We start from the raw sequence: 25,617 nt of genomic DNA, 5'->3' as shown, positions 1-25,617 counted from the left end.
CTTTTTTTCCTCCATGGGAAAATATGTTTTGAATTCAAAATATTGAATTTGCAAACCAGTTTTGAGCCCTGCTTATGACACGGCGCTTGTATAAACCCACTAACCATTTCTTCTGGTATAGCAGTAGCTGCTGGTCCTGCGACAAGGAGGGACACGGGAACATGAACAGAAGATGTGGTGGCAGCCCCAGTGGAAGTCACTGAAGTAGCAGATGGAACAGTGGTCGCACTGGTGGCTGCTGGTGGGGATGGCAGCAGTGGTGATGCAACTGGTAAGGTCATCGAGGGAGCGGAAGGGTCCAAATGAACAGGATGTTCTTTTCCTTGAACTCCGGGACCATATTCTTCCTTTTTATTATTTGTAAAGTCTATTCCTGAAAATCAAAAATTGATTCCATTAAAATTCTTCTAAGTTAGGGTTACTATTATCCTCCAAACAATGACAGAACATATGGCTAAAGTTTGGTACTAATAAAAATTTAGATATTTGTCATACACTACATGGATACAATGTTCAGTTAATACAGTTCGTCACTATTAACTGGATAATGTCAGCATTAACCAATCAAGAATTCAGACCACTTTCTTCAGCTTGTGAAAGCTAATATATGATTTCCTCTTATATAAAAGCTAAAAATAAATTACGTACTCAGCTGGACCCCAGGTAAGTAGAGGGTACTGCCATCACAACTATTTCAATAGTATGGTCACACAGAGCCTAAGGATTTATATCCTTTCACATTACTTCATGTAACTACTCTGATAAATGGCCTGGTATTTAGATTTTTAGAACTACTTTCTTACAGTACCATATTTTCATCTGTTGTTCCAATCCTACAATAAACAATGTGTTTTTATTCTTAAAATGTCAGCAAATAATGAACAAAATAAACAAAACTAAAATATTAAAAAAGAAAACTAAAATAGTCACTTGACATTGTTAGAGAAATGAGTTCTTGAAGTAGATCACATAAATAATAAATTGAATGCATATGTGTACACTTCACTGATGGCAGCGACACCCCATCAGGTAACCTTCCCTCAAAATTGAACCTGGACATTGGTCTAAAGAGGAAATGAATACACAGCATTACCTTCCAGAAGCGAGGACATAGAACAGTGGTTCGCAACCTTCCTAATGCCACAAAGTATTTTCATTGTTACAAAGGGGTTGCAACCCACAGGTTGAGAACCGCTGACAGAGTTTCTTCCAATTTTAGACCCTCCCCACCCTGAATTAAAATTTGGTGAGTTTTCTACGTGACACCAAACAGTGGGGAAAAGGGTTTGGAAATTAGTTGATGAGATGTTGAATAGATGGCATTATGTAGGTCTTATGTCTAAATGATTTTCTATGTTGTCCTCTTTCTATCCAGAAATTTGGGCTTCTGCCTAAGTCCTTTGGTTAGACTATCCGTATAGAATGTATACAGAGCAATAGTTACCTCATTAACAAAGTGTAACTAAGTCATAGTGCTTAGACTTTTTGAAATCCTTGGATGAAAGTGACTATTTCAAAATACTGCTTTTAACTTGAAAAATAAAACAACACACACAAAACCACACACACTCACACTGAGTTTTAAAATGTGTTGATAGAAAGTGATTCCAGTTGTCTCTATGATAATGTCAGACTTTAGCCAATGTAGAAACAGTACCAAGGTCAGGTCTGTGTTAATAGACCCTGGAAGAGAGGCAGGTGACCAACCCTCACTAAGGTGACCTGATTTATTTAACTCCTCAGTTATCATCAAATAACTGTTAAATTTAATAATTATTCTCACTTTAAGTGAGATTTTTTTTTTCAGTTGTAAAGCAATTTTTCTACAGTGCCTAAAATTGCATTAACAGTTAGCAGGTATCATTTTAAGAAAACCTTTTCTTTTTATTGTTGGGGATTCATTGAGGGTATAATAAGCCAGGTTACACTGATTGCAATTGTTAGGCAAAGTCCCTCTTGCAATCATGTCTTGCCCCCATAAAGTGTGACACACACCAAGGCCCCACCCCCAGAAAACCTTTTTTTTTTTAAATTTAAATGTTTTGTAGACATGGAGTCTTGTTACTATACTAGCAGGATGGTTTTGAACTCCTGGTCTCAAGCAATCCTTCTGCCTCACCAAGTGCTAGTATTGTAGGAGTGAGCCACCATCCCTGGCCTCTTCTTCATAAAAAACTTGTTATATACAGTCTAAGATTTAGGATATTACGCCACATGAGATACAATGCAGATTACAAACAGCAGAGCATCAGAATAACAACAACAAAAAAAACAAAACCAAGTATTTGTTTTGCTCTAATAAGTTGGGTGCATTAGGAACCTCCCTCCCTCTCTTCAATTTTTTTAAGAGATGGGGTTTAGCTGTGTTGCCCAAGCTAGAGTATGGTGGCTACTCACAGGTGCCATCATAACAAACTACAGTGTGGAACTACTGGGCTCAGTTGATCCTCCCGCCTCAGCTTCTGCATTTTTGAGACAGAGGCTTGTTCTTTCATCCTAGCTAGAGTGCAGTGGCATGATCATAGTTCACTGTAGCCTCATGCTCCTGGACTCAAATGATGCTATTGCCTTAGCCTTCTGAGTAGCTGGGACTCCAGGCTTTCACCATTATATATGGCTAATTTTTCTAGTTTTAGTAGAGATGGGTCTAACTCTTATTCAGGCTGGTCTGGAACTCCTAAGCTCAAGTGATCCTCTCGCCTCAGCCACCCAGAGTGCCAGGATTATAGGCATGAACCATCACGTTTGGCCAAAAAGATGTTTTTAATGGAAGAAAGGGGTCCAGAAGTAATTTTTCAAAGAGAGTTTTGAAAGTTTTAAAAATGCTGGGTAGCGCCTGTGGCTCAGTGAGTAGGGCACCAGGCCCATATATCGAGGGGGTGGGTTCGAACCGAGCCCTGGCCAAACTGCAACAGAAAAAATAGCTGGGTGTTGTGGATGCCTGTGGTCCTAGCTACTAGGGAGGCTGAGGCAAGAGAATCGCCTAAGCCCAAGAGCTGGAGGTTGCTGTGGGCTGTGATGCCACAGCACTCTACCGAGAGCAATGAAGTGAGACACTGTCTCTAAAAAAAAAAAAATAATAAAAAAAATAAAAAAGTTTAAAGAAAGATGTTATTGGCTTAATGCTGTGGCTCAGGCCTATAATCCTAGAATTCTGGGAAGCCAAGGCTGGAGGATATCTTTGAGCTCAGGAATTTGAGACCAGCCTGAGCAAGAGCCAAGACCCTGTCTCTACTAAAAACAGAAAAATTTGCTGGGTGTTGGGGAGGGGGACACCTGTAGTCCCAGCTACTAAGGAGGCTGAGGCAGGAGGATTGCTTGAACCCAGGAGTTTGAGGTTGCTGTGAGCTAGGCTGATGGCACCACAGCACTCTAACTTGGGCAACAGAATGACACTGTCTTAAAAAAAAAAAAATGAAAAAAGAAAAAAAAACCCTGTTATTAAAATGTCACAAAACCTAATATCTTAAAGAGCAAATCCAGCATTAGATTACATTGAACTTTTGCCTTTGGTAGCTTTGCAGAGACTACTGCTAATGTGTTTCCTATCCTCGTCATCTTTTACCATTGTTAGCATAAACAAGGTACCAGGACATTCAACACAGTGGGGGTCTCAGCGCTTGCCTTAGCTCTGACAGTCATTAGCAGATGACTGTAGACTCAAAAGTAACAAGAGAAGAAAAACATCTTGTACAATTATCAGAATATATTTTCTCAAAATCTATTATGGATATTTGCCTGTAGAAGACATAGCTGTATCTGAATTTAAATTTTAAGATGATAGATTTATTAAGGTGGTAAGACACTGTCCTAAGTCAATTCACAACTTTTTAAAGTAGGTTATAAGAAATGGATTTCTTGTAATTGGATGTAAGTAGTTTTAATAACAAAAATTTGTCACTTAAACAAATTTTTCCACAAGTAAAACATTTGACTCGTGAAACCCAGTATTTCTTCCAAGTAGACAATGAAATTCCTCAATTTAGTACTTGCCATTATTAGAACTGTTTTTAGCATTGACAATGGAAAAAAAACATTTACTGGAGAAATCAAGTACTGATTTGGGTATTAGCAAGATAAACTATTCAGCCTTGAGATTCTAAGTTGTTTATGGGCTACACACCAAAAGAAAGAGATTTACCTAAACTCACTTCCATTCACAACATGCATGATTTAAATAATAAGTGTTTGTTGGGCGGCACCTGTGGCTCAGTGAGTAGGACGCTGGCCCCATATGCTGAGGGTTGCGGGTTTGAACCTGGACTCCACCAAACTGCAACAAAAAAATAGCTGGGCATTGTGACGGGAGCCTGTAGTCCCAGCTACTCAGGAGGCTAAGGCAAGAGAATCGCCTAAACCCAAGAGCTGGAGTTGCTGTGAGCTGTGATGCCATGGTATTCTACGGAGGAAGACAAAGTGAGACCCTGTCTCTAAATAAATAAATAAAAATGAGTTTAGTTGAGGCATCTCTTGAAACTAAAATGCAAGCAATTTTTTTTTTTTGAGACAGAATCTGACTTTGTTGCCCCTGGTAGAGTGCAGTGGTGTTGCTCACAGCAACCTCAGACTCTTGGGCTCAAGCGATTCTCTTCACTCAGCCTCCCAAGTAGCTGGGATTACAGGCACCTGCCACAATGCCCAGCTATTTTTAGAAGTGGGGGGTCTTGTTCTTGTTCAAACTGGTTTCAAACCTGTGAGCTCAGCCAATCTACCGCCTCAGCCTCCCAGAGTGCTGGGATTACAGGCCTGTAGAATATAAGCAATTTTTAAAAATGGGAAACTGTAACTATATAAAAAATTATATAATCAACAAAATAGTCCAAGGAAGTTGTCTACTTGGGAAAAAAATAAAAATAGACATTTTATATTTAAAAAGGCATAAAAATTATAGTTGAAAGAACCTTAAAATAATGTTACATATTAAAAGCATTTAACATTTAGCTTAAATGCTTAGGAGCTGACAGTTTACTTGATCAGATCTAAGATATCATAAATACCCGTGACTGAGCTTATTTTCACAGCAGACTTCATGACACCGTGAAATTGAAAATATCACTACCTGGATGAAACATATCCATTGCAGAATATTAGTACCAGACACTATAGCAATCACCAAAATCGCCTCAAATCCTTTTTTTGAAAGTAGGCAGAGAATCTTCAGTGAAATACAAACCTGTATCATTTTTGTTTTGAAATATAGTCATGGCTTCAAGATTTAATGCACATACACCCCTCATGAAAGCTTTTTTCATGGAATCTTCAAAGTGCTCTTTTTCATGTTGCATTCTTTGAATCTCAGCTTTTGCATTTTCCAAAGCGCCAGTTAACTAAAATATGGAGAATCAGGAAAAAAAAATTTGAGATACAAAAAGGAATATTATTGTTGAAAAACAGACTTATACTGCGAGGTTATTCTTATGTGAAATACTAATAACAGTTTCCCTCTTTTGTGCCTCAATTTATTTTAAAAGATACATCTTGTCTCTATGAACTCCATCAATACATCATTTTCATTCCTAAAAGTCAAGGCTCAACTAAGGGGAATTTTATACCAGTCCCATTGAAGATTGCTGCTGTGCTTTCATTATTCAAAAAGATATGTTATTTCTTACCATAAAACTTTCATGTGAGGTAACAAACAAAACACATTAAGAGTCATAGACAGTCTGATTTCCTTCAGAAAAAAACAAAACAAAAACTAAGTACCTTCAATATTAACAGAATTTTTAAAAAGTGTTATCTATAGAATGTGGAGTGACATTATATGCTAACAGACTTTTCTGTGGACCAAAGAAAGAGACTATAAATGTTTTTGTATGTCATTTTGAATTACAGAAAATTATTTTTATTAAGAAATTTATTTTTAATATTAGGAATTTACTGCTGTAATAATGAAAATCTTTTCCTCTTTAATATTTGACTTTAAGAGGCCTATTGCATTCTTTAGAATGTATTTATTTCATTGTGGGTCCTAAATGTTTTCCCATGGAAAACTATAAATTTTATGATTAAACATCAATGGGAAAATAGTTTCAATTTACATACAACTGCTTTCTATCAACCTTATAAGAACATAGTTCATTTAAATTAACACAAGGATAAAAATTTTTGGTTTTTGTCTTTACTCTTGGCTACATAAAGACCAAAAGAGAAAAGTGTGTCAAACGGTCTGTGAAGCTAGTGAATGATGCCCCATGATCATATCAATGTACACAGCTATCATTTAATTAAAAAAAAAAAAACAAAAAAACAAAAACCAAAACCAAAAGAGAAGTTTAACTATAAATTAACAGTCTACTCATCTTTTTACTACATTAAAAATAGTTAAAAGTTAAAATAGTTTACCATAGCAATTTTGGTTTCATAATCATTGGAAATCTGGACACAAACTTCTTCAGCTCTTGCTTGACAAGCTCGTTCCACCACATCTTTCCATTGCTTTTGTATTACAGAACGCCAGCCTTTCCAGACTTTCTTCAGTAAAGTTCTCTGGAAGTACTGGTCAGCTAGTTTACCTTCGTAGACCTAAATGAAAGTAATACGCAACCTCAAAAACACAGTGATAAATACACTGGTAGTAATAATAACTTAACCTGGTGATAGGGATACATACATTGTCATCTAATCCTGTGTAATCACATTATTCTCATATTGCACGTGGGAGAACAGGCTAGAGAGGTTAAGTAACCTTCCCAGACCACACTAGTAGGAACGTTAAAGCTAGACCTGCCTGACTGTAGAGGCTGAGCTCTTACCCATGACATCATTGCTTATGTAACTAATCAAATCAGGGGAAAGAGAAAAAAGTCAAATGAGAGAAAATGAGTATATGCCATTTGCCATCTTAGCTATGAATGTGGATGACTTTTTGGGGATAGCATAACCAGGAGAATAACAAAAGAGTTGCTGGAAAGCAAAAAAGGTGATGGCTGTGGCTTCAGATGACACTGCTTTCTCTTTGGCTTGGTGGCCACTACCTCGTAAGCAATTAATTTATGTCGCCATATATAATGCCAAACTGATTCAAATAGGAATACATATCTTTTATCAATGATTTTAAATTCTTTTGAAAATGTAGTTCCCATTCTCAATTTTCTTAAATTTGAAGAACTATCCAGAAGTGATGGATAGTCACCTATTCTAACGTTTAATAATAAATATGTATCCTCATTATGTCATTTGACAAATAACTTTCAAAATACAGCATACTCATTTTTAACAGCTCATTTCAATATGATTGATGTAGATTTAATATATGGGGATTAATAAAAAAAATGAAAACACTAGGAAGTAGTCTTAAAGGAGAAATCCTATTCCACAATGCAGGGTGAGCATCCTAACCCCAAAATCCAAAGTTTGAGTGCTGATATGATGCTACAAGTAGAAAATTCTATATATACGTACTCAACACAAACTTCGTTTCAATAACAAAATCATTAAAAAATATCATGTACAATTACCTTCAGGCTATGTGTATAAGGTGGATATGAAATATAAAATAATTTCGTGCTTAGACTTGGGTCTTGTCCTCAAAATATTGTATTTTATATATGAAAATATTTCAAAATCTGAAACAACCTGAAATCCAAAACACTTCTAGTCCCAAGCATTTTGAGTAAGGGATACTCAACCCATAATAGCTTTTTCCTTAAATATTAACCTCTTGAAAGCTAAATAAGAGATTGTTGCTCACATGAAAATAAATCCATCGTCTACACTTGTGGATCTCTGTACTCTGTCTTCTTGTGGGAGATCTCATATACATGTACATCAAAGTCTTTCCAGCTCACTATTTACTCTGAAATATTGACTCAGCTCTTATTTAATTAAAATGAAAGATGTTCATGTTTAAATGATATTCTACAAACTAAGGATAATTTTAGAAAGCTCTACAGACATGGCTTTCTTTAATTTTTACTCACAGGCAAGTCTATACAACAGATATTTGCACTACTTTTTAATGTATAAACATAGTAATGCCTCTTTATGAACAGGTATCAAGCACTTTAAAAGTAGAGACAATAGACAATCTGGGAGGCATATCACATGTTAAGGATTATACATTTTCTCCATATCTGAGGCCACAGTTGCTAAAAGGGTTCCATTACCAGGGCATTTATAGTTTAGGTTAGGTGCAATCCTTATTAATCTTCTATGAAGCAGCAAATAATATACATATGTATGTATGTGTAATGCATATGTACATATATATAGTATGTATCTCATATATCATTATGTCTATGAAAACTAAGAGGTAGTTTTTCTAAACTATACTTAGAGAAAACGTATCTTTCTTAGACTTTAACAAGAGTTCTAATACGTGACCCTAAACCCTTTTGAGTTCAGAGTCTAACATCCATCAGTGAGTGGTCTTCTCTTTTTTATACTTACATCCTGTTTGGATTTGATATGGCCAATTTGCCAGTGGAAGAATGTTCTCATCAACTCCATCTTTTCCTTCTGCTTGGCTATGGCATGAGACAAGCTAGAAATCACCTGTAAACAGCAATTAACTCAATTATTATGATGTTACAATAACAGCAATTGGCAGAATGATTTTCTCATACATCAAAAAAGTGTTCTAGAAGAATAACTTAGATCACTACTATACTGACACATGATCCAGTTAACCTCATTATTACCTTTAAAAAGACTGATAAATTTCCCCAAATGAACACACTGAATGTCAACAGATGAAAGGGAACAAAAGAGGAAAGAAATCATAATGTTTATATCTTGGTAATCATTAGTAAAAAGTTTACGTACATTAAAATTAATATAGCTATTGACGTTTAATTCAGGAAAAACAATTATACATTTGAAAGTTTTGTGACACATACAAAGCCATTATTCACTGGACTTGAGGGCAGGTGCCAGGTTTAAAATATCTTTCTAGACCCTACTACTTACTACCTTAGATACAGAAGTTCGTTAATACTGTTTCATGATTTTCTGGATTAAACAAATTTGTAAAAGAAAAAAATGGTCATATTTAGATGCACTTCTTCAGTGATATTCTTTTTTTTTTTGTAGAGACAGAGTTTCACTTTATCACCCTCAGTAGAGTGCCGTGGCCTCACACAGCTCACAGCAACCTCCAACTCCTGGGCTTAGGTGATTCTCCTGCCTCAGCCTCCCAAGTAGCTGGGACTACAGGTGCCGGCCACAATGCCTGGCTATTTTTTGGTTGCAGTTTGGCCGGGGCTGGGTTTGAACCCACCACCCTTGGTATACGGGGCCGGCGCCCTGCTCACTGAGCCACAGACAACGCCCTTCAGTGATATTCTTGTTCTTAAGAAATCCTAGAAGGCTTTTCAATGTTAAGATAATATTCTCTTATAAAGAACTGAATAACTGAAATACATTTGAACCTCTGTAAGTTGACCACCCAAGGGACTGCAGCAAGCTGGTCAACACACAGAGGTGGGCAACATAAGGAACTAGGTCTACTGTAATATGGTGCCTATCTGGTCTATGAAAATTAGGTCAACTTAAGGAGGTGGTCGACGCCGGGAGGTGGTGTATATTTCTAAAAATGGCCATATTAAAAAGAGATTTTGTAAAGTGGGCACTTTTACTAAGAGACATTTATTTCTGTTCTTCCTTAAATAATTTCAAAATGGGAACAGGGTAGACATTCTAAGACATTGGTAACATTCTATTTATTAAGCTGAATGGAGGTATATGACTGTTACATAAACTGAACATACAATGTCTATATTCTTTTTGTGTGATACTTCAAAAAACCCTTAGAACAGAATTTTGAGGATAATAAATGACTGACATTAGTATCCACTGTTTCAAAGAAGCAAACTGCATAAATTATTCAATTTTCTATCATATCCCACAAAACCAAAAGATACCCTTTTTTTTTTTTTTTTTGCAGTTTTTGGCCAGGGCTGGGTTTGAACCTGCCACCTCCAGCATATGGGGCCAGCACCCTACTCCTTTGAGCCACAGGTGCCACCCAAGATACCCATATTTTTCAAAAACCCCCAACTTTATCAAGTTCATTAAAATACTTGAACGCTGCTTCTGTAGACAAGCAGCTGAGATGCCTGCCACAAGTCTTTCTCCTCTGAAAGCTATCACCTTCTTATCCATAAATAGATGTGGAAGTTAGGTGTGGGGGAAAGACCAATTTCTTGCCCATCTGCTTTGTTCTAAGAAGCTATCAGGAGGCAAAAAATTAACAAGAGACCTGAACTAACAGAAAATGAAATGAGGTGTTCTCTTTTAGACAGAATTGGGTGCTTAAAGCCAGGTGTGGCAGTATGTACCTAAAGTCCCAGCTACTGAGGAGGATGAGCTGGGAGGATTGCTTGAGTCCAGGAGATGGAGAATGCAATATGCTGTGACCACACCCATAAATAGCCATTGCTCTCCAGCCTGGGCAATGGAGAGAGAATTTGGCTTAAAAAAAAGGGAGGAGGGAGGGTGTGGTGGCTCACACCTGTAATCCCACCACTTGGGAGGCTGAGGTGGGTGGACTGCCTGAGCTCATGAGTTTGAAACCAGCCTGAGCAAGAGCAAAAGCCCTTCTCAAAAAAAAAATAGCTAGGTTTTGTGGCAGTAGTTCCAGCTACTTGGGAGGCTGAGGCAAGAGAATTGCTTTAGCTCAAAAGTTTGAGGTTGCTATGAGCTGTGACACCACTGCAATCTACTGAGAGCAACAACGTGAGATTCTGTCTCAAAAAACAAAACAAAATAAAGAAAAAAAAGAATTGGAGATGCTTAAAATGATGCTCAAAGGGTTGTTTAAAATGTGGATAAAGCTGGTTCTGATGTTCTCTTAAGGGTAGTTAGACACAAGACATTAGAAAGTCAAAACTAGTGTACCTACAATTATACTCTTTTAAAAAAATATTTCAAATTGACAAATCATAGTTGTATACATTTATGGAGTGCAAGTTTACGTTTTGATTTATGTATACAAAGCATACACTCAGTAATCATTAGTTCTTAGAATTTATTACCTAGCAAAACATTTACTGAATCTCAGTTAAAAAGAGATATAGAAAAGAAGACCTCATCTTTTCTCCCAATGGAAATTTCAAAGGCTTTTTGTAGCTCCTTCAATTCATTGATCTGGTTATGCAGTTGTTTTGAATGTGCCGCATGTTTCTCTTTCTCTTTTCTCATTTCCATTCGGTGCCAGTCAATAAAATTAAGTTTCCATTTACTTAATTCAGATATGATGTTTGTCTGAAACATTAAATCAGAACAAGCAATCAACACAAGGGAGAGGGGAGAGGAAAGGGAAAGGTGAGCGGGAGAGGAAGGGGAAAGTATGGGGGCATTTGGTGGGAAGCTCCACTCAAGTGCACAATGCAGAGGTGTATCTCACAATAACTAAGAGTAGATTATAAATGTCTTACCACAAAAGATAAGTGAGGTGATGCTTATGTTTATCAGGTTGATTTAAGCATTCCACATTGTATATCAAATCATCATATTGTACCCCACAAATATATAGTTATGATTTAATTAAAAATTAAAAAAAAAATCAGAACACACTAATGAGAAACATGTAAGTTCAATAGTCACATTTCTTCATTGCTCACATTCACCATACCAGTGAAATTAAGTTTTCTGATTTTAAATAATTTTGTCTAAAGTCTTGTTATCACTAAAAAAATTTCAGCCCTCATCACCAAGGCCTTTTGTTTATTCAGGGACTTAACGTCCACATGAAGATTGATCAGGGAAAAAAACGGGATTGCAGCCTAGGCTGAGCCATATTAACAGGCAGTTATGAAAAACAGGGAGCTGATCCTTTTTCCCCCCAAACCATTTATCACAAGTTCACCTTACAACAAATTGCTACATCTTTTCAAACTAAGTTGACCGGCCTAAGTAAAAATATCAAATAAGCATTTATTAGCAAAAAGTCTAGATATCGGGTATGGTTACCTGAACACCTAACAATTTAAATGGTGGGAGGTACACTACTCCAATGGACTTATGCTATTATTAGAAGTATGAAATTTGGTCCAAAGAGGGAAAATGTTAAAACCTATGCTAAAAGATCCTTCCTAGAATTTAATAGAATAATATAATATAAATGCCATAAATAGAACATGGCCATAATTTCTTCATGTATGTGAATACTATTTAGTTTTCTCAAACTATCATTTTCTCCATTTTCTAAAAAAAATAGTAAAGAACTTGCCACTTCTGTAAAATTTTTGTTTTACTTTGAGGCCACTAACATCACCAAAATAAAAATAAATTTTTAAAGATTTATCAGTTATACATGTGGTTGCTAATAAGAGTGACTGCTAAAATCAGATCTTATGTTTCACACAAAAGGAGACATTTTCATTTGTCATAACTAAGATACGGTAAAGGCTCAATATATCTCAGTCTCGTATAGGCTGAGCCTTTCAAAATATCTGAGAAATTCAGTGGAACATGTAGCGTTGTTCCAGCAACTATTTAAAGCCTGGCAACTCAAAGTACGGTTTTGGAACAGTAGCATCGCTGGGGAGCTCGACAGAAATGCATAATTTGGGCCCTGCCAGAAACCTATTGAGTATGAAGCTGCAGTGTAATAGTATCCCCAGGTGATTCATAAGTACATTAAAGACTAAGAAGCACACTGGACTGATCTTCTCAGGAAACAAATGATCTTTTAAAAACACTTTTTAATTCGAAGAACAAAATAAACAGTAGAATCAAGAGCAAAACTGAATTTTTAAACAACTATACTCAAACAACTGCAATACCTTAAGACCTGAACTCCAAAGATCAAGTACATTTTCCACCTTCTGAAGATTTTCATCGGAAAGAATAAACTCATTCACAACTACTTCCTGGGGCTCTGTTTGACTAGAATTAGTTGCTGGTGAGGAAGAGTCAACTAGAAGATGTGAACTGAAAAAATCCATGACTGGATGGGAAGGCTTCTTTGGTGATAACACTGGCGACAACTCTAGAATAAAAAAAGTTATAGCAGTCAAGCTGAATTGAAAATTACTCAAATTGGTAAGGAATCATATTAGAAGAGTAAAAGATGTCTGCTACCTATGGAGGCTGAGAAAAATAGAGAGAAATTGGCTCTCAGATGCACTTTAATGTGGCTATTTTTAATTTCAGTATTGCTACTGATTTAGGGCTAACTGGTTAAGATAGCCCCTACTCTACTCCCTCCCCCAAACCAATAACCTCTGTCCCCAAGAAGGATGATCCATATATCCAGATCCAATCTGAGCTGAAACTATTAGCATTCATATCAGATCACCATGAATCAAGTGCTTTCTATGTTTCTGTAATAAGAACATTATAAAAATTAGCTCTCATAATACATGCTAGCCTAAAATATATAGATATTATTATCTCCATTTTACCCATGAAGAAACTGAGGTTCAAAAAGGGTTGATTTACCAAGGTCATAAAGGTTGGATGCAGGTCATTGTTACTTTATATGTTTAACACTAAGATGGGTTTTAATACTACTAAAATTCAACAGTAAGTAGAAAGAGACTAGTAATTTTCAGAAACTCTGTTGTAAGATACCCTGTTAGTCTTCAGCACATAGATGACAAATATATACTTCTCTCAATATGTATGTACAGATATACATAACTCCTCCCTTGTTCATATACAGGGACACAGGGGAGAGCCGAAGCCCCAAATAGAACTGGTGTCTATCTCTTAAAAACCACAAAATAGAAAAGTTAATATTTTATCACACATTTATGCCAGAGTTACAGACTATCCATCATTTCTCACAAATTTCACATTTGGTATGAAGATTCTAATAATGAAGAGGAAAGAACTTTCCTTTCTTCCTTACTGAATGCATTAAAGATAAATTTACTATAGCACTAGTTGCCTAAAAGTAAATCTTTCAAAAATTCTTTGCAAAATGGAAAACTGTTCCTTAATATATATGTTTGGCATAAAAAATATACCAGGGTTTGAGCTAGTCACACTATGAAACACTACCTCATGTTTTGAGGAAGGTTAAGAACCCCAAAGAATAGTGCAGTGGCTCACTCTGATAGAGTGCGGTGGGAGGATTGCTTGAGCTCAGGAGATGGAGACTAGCCTGAGCAATGCAGGACACTGTCTATACCAACAAAAGAAAAATGAGCCGGGTGCTGTGGTGGGTGCCTATAGTCCCAGCTACTTGAGAGGTTGAGGCAAGCGAATCACTTGAACCTAGGAGCTCGAGGTTGCTGGGAGTTAGGCTCATGATCCTAGGGAACAGAGTGAGACTCTGTCTCAAAAAACCAAAACAAACCAAAAAAAGAAACCCAAAGAACAAGGTGGAATGACGAGAACGTTCTCTTCCACTGGATTTGCCAACTAGATCCACACTCACAAAGAAAAGTTGTAGGCTCTGCCTTTTAATTTAAAGAAGTTAACACATATATTCACCTTAAAAAAATAGAAACATATAACTTAAGAACTTGGAAGGGCCATCAGAGATTCTGTTGCCAAAGATTTTTATTCATAAATAGGGAAACAGAAGGACAGAGGCATTTCCTAAATGGTGGCTTGCGGGTTCCCACATTAAGTAACACTGAATCACATAAGTAAGAAAACAATTACATTTTTATTATTTTGACCATGTAAAGGAAAAAGTCTCAATCTGATTCTAGAACGCTTTTGAAACTTCTTTAGCACCTGTCAATCTTTCCTTCCAACAAAGACAACTCAGGCATCAGGTTGAACACAACATGACCAGCAGTACTTAAGCAGAATTTAGTATCTTTGTTTTTATTGTATTTATTTTTATCATTACTTTCTATTTGCAACAAGTGTATATTAGTTTAATTTTATATTCTGTGATGACTAATATAAAGTTTCATTTTTAGACGAACTTAACCTAAAAAGTGGACATATTTAACAAAAAACACTAAATGATAGAACAGGTGGTACAAAGATAGGATGAAAATCGAAAATTGGTACATCAGTACACAAATGCCTAAAAGTTGGGAAAAGGGGCACTGGTTTATAAACACATTTAAATTGACCAAACTATCTAATATCTCATTAAACCTTTAAAGTACTTGCCCCTTTACTTAGCAATTTTAAAAAAGGATACCACATATACTATAATTCATTAACCTGTCTGTCATAGTTACACTATTCTGGATTCATATAAAATTATTTCAAATGTTATCAAATTGGCAACAATAGCATTTTAAAATCCTGCCAATAAGTAAAATGCCAAAATTATTCCTCTTACTACATGAAGAATATTCAGCAAACCACAAAATGTGTGACAAGCTAAGGAAAAGTCATACCGTCTGTCTTGGAATGACCTGAAATATTGAAATCAGATCCTTTTCCAACTTCCACTGGAATTTCTCTTAGTACACAGCTCTCTCCTGCCAAAAGGAAAACTTTAAAAAATTAAACCGAACTACTTTTAAATGAAATGCTTAATCACACAAACCTAATTTAAGAAGGTAGCAATACATAAGATTTTAGAACAAACAAAATACAACATGCTGGCTTGGTGCCTGTAGCTCAGTGGTTAGTGTGCTGGCCACATATACGGAGGCTGGCAGGTTTGAACCTGGCACAGGCCTGCTGAACGACAATGACAAGTGCAACAAAAAATAGCGGGGCTTTGTGGCAGGTGCCTGTAGTCCCAGCTACTTGGGAGGCTGAGGCAAGAGAATCACTTAGGCCCAAGAGTTGGAGGTTGCTGTCAGCTGTGACGCCACGGCACTCTACTGAGGGCAAAACAGTGAGACTGTCTCAAAAAAAAAAAAAAAATACAACACAACATGCTGGGGACAGAGGAACACAAAGACAAAGAACAAGAAGAAAGAAAAGGAACCTCAGACTAGAATGAGACTTATACTATCACCGATAAAATCCACCTCACACACCAAATATGGGTGAAAGGTAATTCAGTCAACCATAGCGTTCAATTCACAGAAGAGTAAGTGGTGAGTGACATTAGAAAGCAGAAAAGGACTCGCTATCTTATGACCCTGGCTATTTTTGGAGGCCTGCTGCTTTTCTCTACCTGTAATCAAACTAAAGTGGCACTGGGCTCTCCAAATAAGGACTTCTTTGCTTCTATTTCAGGAAACTTTAGTTAATAAATGATAAAAAGGAAACTGGGAAAAACTTCACAAGAATGGCTATGTTAAAAGCCTATATATACTTTACCAGCTTCAATACATCTTGGCCTTATACTAAGCAACTGTAATACCAAGAATACAGAGAATGTGTGATGTTAAATTTACATAGTCCAACCTAACAATGGCCATTTGTGAATCAGGATGTCCAAAGGATATCTAAGCTCAAGGCATGTTGTACATTTTAATCTCATATTGTTTTCTGGAAAAGGCAGAGCATAAAATAAATACTACCTTATATGGAAGAAAAGAGCTATATTCTTAAACCCCAAATGATTACCTTAAAATGTTGAAGGGTTAGAGCAAGAAAAGGCCCCCTGTGTTGTATCACTGGGAACAACAGTACAGTAGTATTGTTGGTAATGGGAAAGGAAACAGGTTTCTCATAATCCCCTTAAGGGCACAGGAATATAGGGTTATAATGCTTACTTGCCTATTTAAATTTATTAGAGAGTACACAGCACACTTTGAGTTCTCAGTAGTAATGACTCTGAGGCACACGGTATAATCAAAACATGATCAAGTTCACTGATGTAGAATGAATAACTCCAAGGTTCACAGATCAGTAAAATATGGATAGAAAATTTTGTGTTAGAATGTTCCACTGTTAGAAAAATAATATAGTTTGAAGGTTCTATTCCTATGGTTTTATTTATTGTTCCAATGCAGTGGACCAAAGACTAAGGGACAATGAAAAATCCATGTCTACAGAGGGTAAAGAACAGACTCGAGGGCTGTTATCTGCCAGAAACCCAGTAGCCTCTGACTCTGAATAGGTGTGGGATGTGCCTTCAAGGGCAGGGATTCTTAGAGTTACGTCTACAGTGTGATAACTGTTCATCATCCAGGCTTTTTTAGGAAGGCTCTCTGTGCCCTTTCAAAGAACACTTAAAGTAAGCAACAGTCTTCCATGACCATATAAATACTGCTGACAAAGTATTAGTGTGTGGTTCATGGAGTACCTTAAGGGATGCCACCTCTGGACCATCTTGAATTTGGGGCTTAGGCATTTAGCATTCAAGATAAGCTTGGCATAAGATCATTGGAAGAAGTACCCTGTTTCCCCTAAAATAAGACAGTGTCTTATCTTAAGGTGTGCTCCCAAAGATGCGCTAGGTCTTATTTTCAGGGGACGTCTTATCTTTCCTGTAAGTAGGTCTTATTTTTGGAGGATGTCTTATTTTCGGGGAAACAGGGTACTAAGGTACACCTTACTCCTCTAAGAGACCACATTGCTATGGTGTTGCTTTATTACTTTTCACTGAAGTAAGAGACAAAATGACATCCACATAAAAATCCAGCTGCTTATGTAAGAGTTGGGAATAACATGAAAATGCAAAAAGTTCTCCCAGATGACAATGCTACACACTAATGATTAAGAAGACTCACTGATCTGGAAAGGCATTTTCATAATCATAAGTCCATTATTACTAATAAATTCAATAACACCTTAAATTAAGAGATATCTTTAAAAATATCCCTAACCTTGTTTATGAAGAATATCAATTGCAGCAGGAGCTCTAACATCTGGCACCGCTTCTCCCTTAGGATGCGACGACTGTGAAGCACTGGATTCAATATTTGGAGTTACTATAGCGTAACGAAGTAGTTCTTCATACTCTTCCTACAAGAAGCCAAGAATCGATAATTTATTATAAGTTACAATATTATAATATATTCAACTACTGGATTTTTTGTTTTTCAGAAATTTAATTACCATAAAAGAGTCACATGCTTGTCACAGTGCATTATACATGGCAAAGTACTGTCAACGTAGAGAGTGACTTGGGCTGAGTTTCAACCTTTACTTAAATATTTAACACAGATACTTATGAGGTCAGACAATTAAGTTCACAAACTCACCCTGGAAAAAGTGCTACCTACCTCATTGCTGAATATCATTATGGTCACCAGATGGCCAAGGGAAGGACTTCAAAGGTGACCATAGTGATATTCAACAATGAGGTGTGCAGCACTTTTTCTAGGATGTGTTCACAAACTTAATTGTCTGACCTCATATGTGCAATAGATATCAGGTATTGCAAATACAGAAGCTTATGTATGTTAAAGCTAACAGAAGAGAAAGAGAGAGACTTTAGACCATTCAATCAGCAGAATCTCCTTCCAATGGCTATAGTACACATAAACTCTGTCTGTGAGTGATGTCCCCTTCATGATAATTAACACAGGTCTGAGTTTTAAATTTATATTTTCTGATAGCAAATAAAGTCAGTATTTCACATGACAGTTATCACCGAAGTAGAAGGCTATTAGAAACAAATCATTTAGAGTAGGCTATCACATTTCATTTACTTTTTTTTTTTTTTTTGTAGAGACAGAGTCTCACTTTATGGCCCTCGGTAGAGTGCCGTGGCCTCACACAGCTCACAGCAACCTCCAACTCCTGGGCTTAGGCGATTCTCTTGCCTCAGCCTCCTGAGTAGCTGGGACTACAGGCGCCCGCCACAACGCCCGGCTATTTTTTGGTTGCAGTTTGGCCGGGGCCGGGTTTGAACCCGCCACCCTCGGTATATGGGGCTGGCACCTTACCGACTGAGCCACAGGCGCCACCCTTCATTTACTTTTTATAGTGACAAAAATATAATTCTTTATTAAATAGATGAAAATATCCTTAAATTTTAAAGTATACTTCCTGAGCCATATCAGTTTTCTAGTCATAATAATAAAAGGAAATTCCCAAATAGTTGGATAAATTGGGGCTATATACAAGATAGTCACTGGTTCCCAAATAACTGAATGTATGATTTATTTCTAATAAACCAATAAAATGTATAAAATTTCAAGTGCAGAGACTGCAAATGGTCCAGCAGCATCCATTTTCTCTTTATACCTTTAAGCTAATAAAGACCCAGGGTTTGACTTGGACAAATGGCTATCTAGCTATATTTCCCAGTCTTCCTCCCAGCCTTCTCTAGGTGTGGCCTAGAGACCTGGTCCTTAAGATTTGAATGGAAATGATGTATACAGAGGTTTTTTATTTCTTCTTCAATGTAAAGCTTTGTCTCTTGTCAAAATGACAATCTGAGACTTTATAAGGTGTTTATCATTTAATATAAATGAATTAATCAGTTCTTTACTGAAGTTTGGATAAGGCAGAAGTGAAGGGTGCAGGAGAGTACTGTTACCTAAAAAGATAGCACTCATTACATGGGAGAGGTACCATATCAAAGGGACAGCTACAAGGAAACATCTATGTCACGATCCCAGATTACTTTTATCCTAGTAAACATGCAGATATTTTTCCAATATTTTCCTAATTTCAAAATCCATCATTTCAATTAAAGCAATACTTTTGTTTCATAAAATATTTTCCTAAAGTTTTTCTCCTGTTATACAGTGTGACAATAACAACTTACTTAGGCATAAACACAGTATCTAGCTTTCCCCCTTAAGTGATACAACTATAATGTGTAAGATATACCATGTAGTTATTCTCTAATTTAAAATCTACTTTAGAAATCTGAATCTGTAATTTTGATGACAAAATATTTACAAATAAATTTAAAACATTTTATGTAAATACTGTATCTTTTATAGTCAATCAATCCATTTTATCTGTCAACGTGCAGGTCCTGAGCAGCAGATTGTGCTGAATGTTGTGGCAACAGAAACTAAAACCGCAGCAAGTAGAACCCAAGGGAATCTTGAGCTCTAGAACTTTGAATGGTTTGCATTAAAAGCGAAAGTAGCATTCATGAGAGGCAGTTAAAATAAAAACATTTCAAGAAAAAAGGTTACTTGAAAATTCCAGCTTCTCCTCTCACTGCGTTGGTACAAAGAGTATTTGATGAGTTCATGACTATTTCCTGAAAGGTTAAAATGATGTAAAGTAACTCCCAAAATGTATAAAGTTAAGTCCCCACATTTGCTATTATTGTAAACTGAGGCTTCTTTGTAAGTAGAATGAACAAATGAAAAATGTACTTAGTTTTCCTTTAAATTATTATTTAAAATTCAAAAAGCATGACAAATTTGGACATTTCTTCCTACCTGAAGATCTGAAGAGATAGAACTGCCTCGATCAGACTCATTTTGTGCAACTGGAAGTGAGTATTTCTCCTCTTCTGATGACATTCTGCACAAATACTGTAAGACAGCAGAAGCTAACTTTAGTTTTTTCCCTTGATATTTAAAATAAAATAAAATGCTTTCTAGATGTATTTACGTGCAACAGCATCCTAACTTAATGAACATTCTTCATGTGATACATTAAAATCATTCATTCAACATATTGAGTACCTCGAGGCAAAAATCACTGGGCAAGAAGAAATAAAGAGCCAATCTCACATTAGTGAGTTTATAAATATTACTACCTTTCATGAAATGGGGGCTCTTTTCATGAGAAAAGAAGAATGAAAGGATCCTTAGAAAAAATGGGGACTGTTGAGGAAAACAGATTGTGATCGCTGATTCTGAGCAATGTTTGACAACCTGGGTGCTGTGCACTTTCATGTAGGACAATGAACCAAGAGAGAATGAACAATCTGTGCAGATTCCCTTCTTGGGAAACTTACCTTTGGGGATATTCCTTTAAGAAATGCAAGTTTACACAGAACAACAGATTCAAACATATGCAAAGAAAACTTATTGAAAATCTTAACCCCCTACCCCCAAAAGTACTTTTAGTAACATGTAATCCAATGATTTAAAAAAAAACAGTGACTATTCCAAGATGAGGAATATAAAATGAATAAGTTCTTGTTCTCAAGGATTTTACAATCTGTAGAGAGGGCCGGACGTGTATATGATGCAATTAATGAATAACTTGCTGATAGACCCTAAAATAACAGAGGTACAAGTAGGGAGGTAGGCGTAGCCATTTTTTGCAGGATGGGCCTGCCTGGTGTAAAGAAGTGGAAAAGGAGATAGAGAAAGTTTTTATAGAGAGTATGACCCAGGTGTTGAGACCTGAAAGATGGATAGAAGATATGAAGATATTCTAGTCAGTAAAGCAGCATAAGCATAGATGCACAGGCATGGACATACACGCCAGGAACACAAAGCATTTGGAAAGGCTGAAGTAAAAGGTACATAGCAAGATTGGCTAAGGATGAAGTGAAAAGGTAAGGAGCAGCCAGATCATGAAAGATGATGATTTTTTTTTTTTTTGGAGACAGTGTTACTATGTCGCCCTGGGTAGAGTACCATGGCATCACAGCTCACAGCAACCTCAAACTCTTGGGCTTAAGTGATTCTCTAGCCTCAGCCTCCCGAGTAGCTGGGACTACAGGCACCCACCACAACACCTGGCTATTTCTTGGTTGCAATTGTCGTTGTTGTTTGGCAGGCCTGGGCTAGATTCGAACCCGCCAGCTCCGTGTATGTGGCCGGCGCCTAGGAGCTACAAGCAGCAAGCCAAAAGATGATGATTTGTCATATTAAAAAGCTGGGTCTCTATTTTAGATAATCATTAAAATGTTTTTTAAAAGTAGTTACATGATCAGGCTTGATTTTTAAAAAAGATCACTCTGGCAGATTTGAGGATGGACTGGAATACTGAAGAGAGATCAATTGAGAGACAACCACAGTAGCCCAGGAGATAAATGTTTCCTCTAGTAGTAATCAAGGAGGGAAGTGAGGCCCGAATCTGGGAAGCAGCAATGGAAAAGGCATGGAGGGTATAATCACAAGACAGTTGTGTCATGCCAGTGGAATTAGAGATCATGACCAATAATTAGTTAAGGGGTTAAAAAGAAGTGTTGATGGCTTGGGTAACTAGATGGCTTGATGGCTACTGCACCTCACTAAGTGAGGTAGGAAGATGAGCAGGTTGGGAGGGAAGACAACAAGCTCACTATCAGATGTTTTGGGTGTGAGGTAGCCTCTAAGGCACTGAGATAAAGCTACAGGTATGCAGTCTATGGCCACAGGTAGCTGTGCCATGCACTACTTCAAGGACTGCCACTCTCAATGGCTATACTGTGAACAGTGCTTCCTGGAGTTAAGCAGCGTTGGAGCCCTGCTTTGTAGGTATAGGTTGGAGATCTAATTTAAGGAATCACTAGTATATTGAAACCTGCTGTAAAAGGGAATGGCTGAGATCACCGACAAGAAGGAGAGTAAGAAAGAGTTTTTATCCTGATGTCCGCACACCCAAATTGTATGTGACATTTTAATCATAAATTCACATGCATATTTTTCTAGGAAGAGGATCTTTACCCTCCAGTATGTGTTCAGAGGGAATCATAATCCTAATAAAATTACAGACTAAACTATGAGTGAGAAAGGGGCAAAGCCAGAACCATTAACCTTAAAAGGGGAAGAGAGGAAGAGTCAGCAAAGAAGATTGACATGTCAGAACAATAAAATGACAGGATCAGCATCACAATAATTTTGAGAAGGAAGAAGAGTCAGATGCCAAAGAAAAGAATTGATAGAATCTTTGGCAATCAGAAAGTTGCTGTGACATTTGCTTGAACAATTTCAGTGGAAAGTGGAAAAGGTCTTAATCACAGTGGGCTGTAAAATAAATGAGAGATGAAGAACTTAAAGTAGAAAAGATACAGGGGAAAGTGCGACATTGGAGTGGAAATGTAGGTTGGAGCTAGATTGTAGAAAGGAAATTTCAACTTTATTCAATGAGTATCAATGTGTATATGCATCCTAAGTAAACTAAATCTCAGCATTACTGTCTTTAGTTAAGCCAATTACGGAGGATAAAATAAGCACATGTATCTGCCAGGAATGGCTGTTCCTCTGACTTCAAATCCACCACTGTGGTAACTTGATCCCTTTATATTTTCATTTGCCTTTTCCTTACGATTTGTTTGTAGATCCAGTAGGTAACAGGAGTCAGGAGTGGGGTAGTACTGATTATTTAAAAAATAAATGAGCTGGTAAGTCCGATGAGACCTCAAAAATTGTTAATATAGACACTGCAGACACAAAACAATGATCGCACTTTTGGAAAACATGCTGTTTTCCATCTGGCCTGCTTTATGTCAACGAAGTATAACCATTTATTTGAAAACCTACAATGGTAGCAATTTCCTTATTGTTTTTAGATTCAGAAACAAAGGAGAAAAGTAAAGCTTGTCTTAACGTGTGGCCGATGTACATTGGTCCGCCAAATTTTCAGTTTTCTTTAACCCAAGGTATCAGAAACCACGAGATCAAAACTTCTGTGTGCTTCTCTATTGCCAAGGCTACAAAACAACGTCACATAACATCAAGAGGCAGAGAAAGAGTAAATAACGTGCAAACTGGCAGCAGGGTGATTGACATCCCCTGTGCCCTTCACTAGTCCCTGCTGAATGCAAGAAGGGGCGCGCCAGTCCTTCCTCAAAGCAGGGACTAGAAGCAGAGGAAGAAAGGAGATGCCAGTAAGCAAACAGCTACTTTTCTTCCATCACTTTCCTTAGCCAGCCATGTTCTAATAAAAACCTTACATAAAAAGCAATAAAGCTTTCAACAGGATTATTCCCCTCCTCCCCCCATGATTTAAATGACCAGAACCTACCGCTTCGCACCCTCCTCCGGTCCTCTATACCCAGATGCCTCTCAGGGAAAGTTGTCTCGACTTTTCCGCACCACAGCCAGACCGCCCGCGTCGGGGGGAAGACGAGCCCCGGGAGCGGAAACTGGGCCGAGGGACTTTAAATTCCACTCCACTACTCCAGCCAGGGACGCAGGACCCGGCCGGAGCACCGCTACCCACCGTCGCGGCTCCTGATCAAACCCAGACTTCTCACTCGCGTCTTCTAGCTGCGTCGCGGCAGAAACCCCAGCAGGTACAGCGGCTACCCAGCAGCAACCTGACAGTTTCAAACTACAGCGAGCAATTAAGGACAGCCCTGTGCATTGGCAGCCAGCTTCAGCAATCTGCCGTTTGATTGGTCTAAGAGTTAGGGGCGGGGCTCCGGGCCGCCGCGGGGAGAGGCCGGAATTAAGGTTCTCAGAAGAGCTCCGCCCCCAGGCTAGGTGGTTCCTCCTAGGGGGTGGGGTTCTGGGAAGCCCCAATCAGCGCTCAGAACTAAATACTGCGCGTGCTCAGCTCTGTTCTGCACCTGGGTCAGATTGGGTTGCAGGTTGTGAAGCCGAGTTGAAGTTGGTCTGGGCAGCGTGTCTCTGAACAATGCAGACAGCCTAAGCGTGAGTCCTGCTTTAGTCTGTAAAAGAATCATCTGCATCAACAGATATCCAGCAACAGAATCACTTGGAGGTGATTTTTAAAACCAGATTCCTGACCAGTTCTTGTTGATTCCATTGGTCTTGAATGCCGCCAGAAAATCTGAAGTTTTTTTTTTTTTTTTTTTAAATCTGAATTTTTAATAAACAATGTCAGTGATTCTCATGCAAGGATCTGCAGACCACCCTGTAAGTTGCTGGTCTGCTCTTAATTAGTGATCTCAAACGTGTCAGACCTGACTAAAGGCAGGCTCTTCCGGTGACCTACCGTCTTTAGAATTGAATCATAATTATAATCTGGTTTTACCAACTTCGGTAATACTACCTACACACGGGGTGGTAGGGAGATAAAATGAGTTAATGTATCTAAAGAACTTCCCTGGATGAGTTTTCACACTCCCTGTTGTTGCCTGAAGGATGAGGATTCTTTTATTGTAGATAGAAGTGGCAAAACCTGGGTCTCGCATGTGTGTATGTTGGTGGAACCAGACTCTTACACAAAGAATAAAGTAAGAAAAGCACCTGATGTTTCTTTGTCATAAGCTGTATTTTGCTCTCCTCTTTTCTCATGCTTCTTGTAATGGACACATTTCTTTCTTTCTTTTTTTTTTTTGTAGAGACAGAGTTTCACTTTACTGCCCTCGGTAGAGTGCCGTGGCGTCACACAGCTCAAAGCAACCTCCAACTCCTGGGCTTAGGTGATTCTCCTGCCTCAGCCTCCCAAGCAGCTGGGAGTACAGGCGCCCGCCACAAAGCCCAGATATTTTTTTGTTGCAGTTTGGCCGGGGCTGGGCTTGAACCCACCACCCTCGGTATATGGGGCCGGCGCCCTACTCACTGAGCCACAGGCGCCGCCCGGACACATTTCTATTAATAGATACAGATTAACACTTGGTTCTAGTATTTTTTGAATTGAAATACCATATGGTGACCTCATATACTGTAATTGTTACTGAATCCACTATATCTGTGTCCTTTTGCCAATAGTCTCCAACTTTCTCTTTTCTGCCTTATTTGAAGGAGGAGATTTTCATAGAAAACTGTTGAGTAAACCATCCCCATTCTTCTGTGAACCTACAGAGAGAAAGGGACCAAACCTGCTCCGGATGTTATGAATTTCGAACTGATTTTTTTTTTCTAAGAGACAGTCTCCCTCTGTCATCCAGGCTGCATATCACAGTCATAGCTCACTGTATCCTTGAAATCCTGGGCTCACACGATCCTCTTTGCCTCAGCCTCCCAAGTAGCTGGGACTATGGGCACTCACTCACTCTTGGTTAATATTTTTTTGTTTTTTTATAGACATGGAATTTTACTATGTTGCCCAGGCTTGTCTCAAACTCCTGACCTGAAACAATTCTCC

At 37.8% G+C, this 25,617-nt stretch overlaps 1 protein-coding gene across 2 annotated transcripts in view; it reads right to left on the bottom strand.

Moving 5' to 3' along the window:
• Positions 1-23,890, bottom strand: part of POC5 (POC5 centriolar protein) — a 34,031-nt gene extending 10,141 nt beyond the window's left edge. The window contains exons 1-10 of one of the 2 annotated variants that reach the window (XM_053588417.1): positions 23,587-23,890; positions 20,118-20,213; positions 17,592-17,730; positions 15,258-15,341; positions 12,729-12,934; positions 11,029-11,205; positions 8,392-8,496; positions 6,346-6,525; positions 5,174-5,327; positions 105-373 (exon numbers count right to left, since the gene is read on the bottom strand). In XM_053588417.1, the coding sequence (XP_053444392.1) occupies positions 105-373; positions 5,174-5,327; positions 6,346-6,525; positions 8,392-8,496; positions 11,029-11,205; positions 12,729-12,934; positions 15,258-15,341; positions 17,592-17,730; positions 20,118-20,201 (1,398 nt within the window). In that variant the 5' untranslated portion in view covers positions 20,202-20,213; positions 23,587-23,890. The remainder of the gene's footprint in view (positions 1-104; positions 374-5,173; positions 5,328-6,345; positions 6,526-8,391; positions 8,497-11,028; positions 11,206-12,728; positions 12,935-15,257; positions 15,342-17,591; positions 17,731-20,117; positions 20,214-23,586) is intronic. The other variant, XM_053588427.1, reaches the window with a different exon arrangement.
• Positions 23,891-25,617: the final 1,727 nt, after the last annotated feature.

This window comes from Nycticebus coucang, chromosome 1 (assembly GCF_027406575.1).
Source record: "Nycticebus coucang isolate mNycCou1 chromosome 1, mNycCou1.pri, whole genome shotgun sequence".
Lineage (NCBI taxonomy): Eukaryota > Metazoa > Chordata > Mammalia > Primates > Lorisidae > Nycticebus > Nycticebus coucang.
The sequence above is the reverse complement of the archived record's forward strand: the minus strand, read 5'-3'. Positions and strand labels throughout refer to the sequence as shown.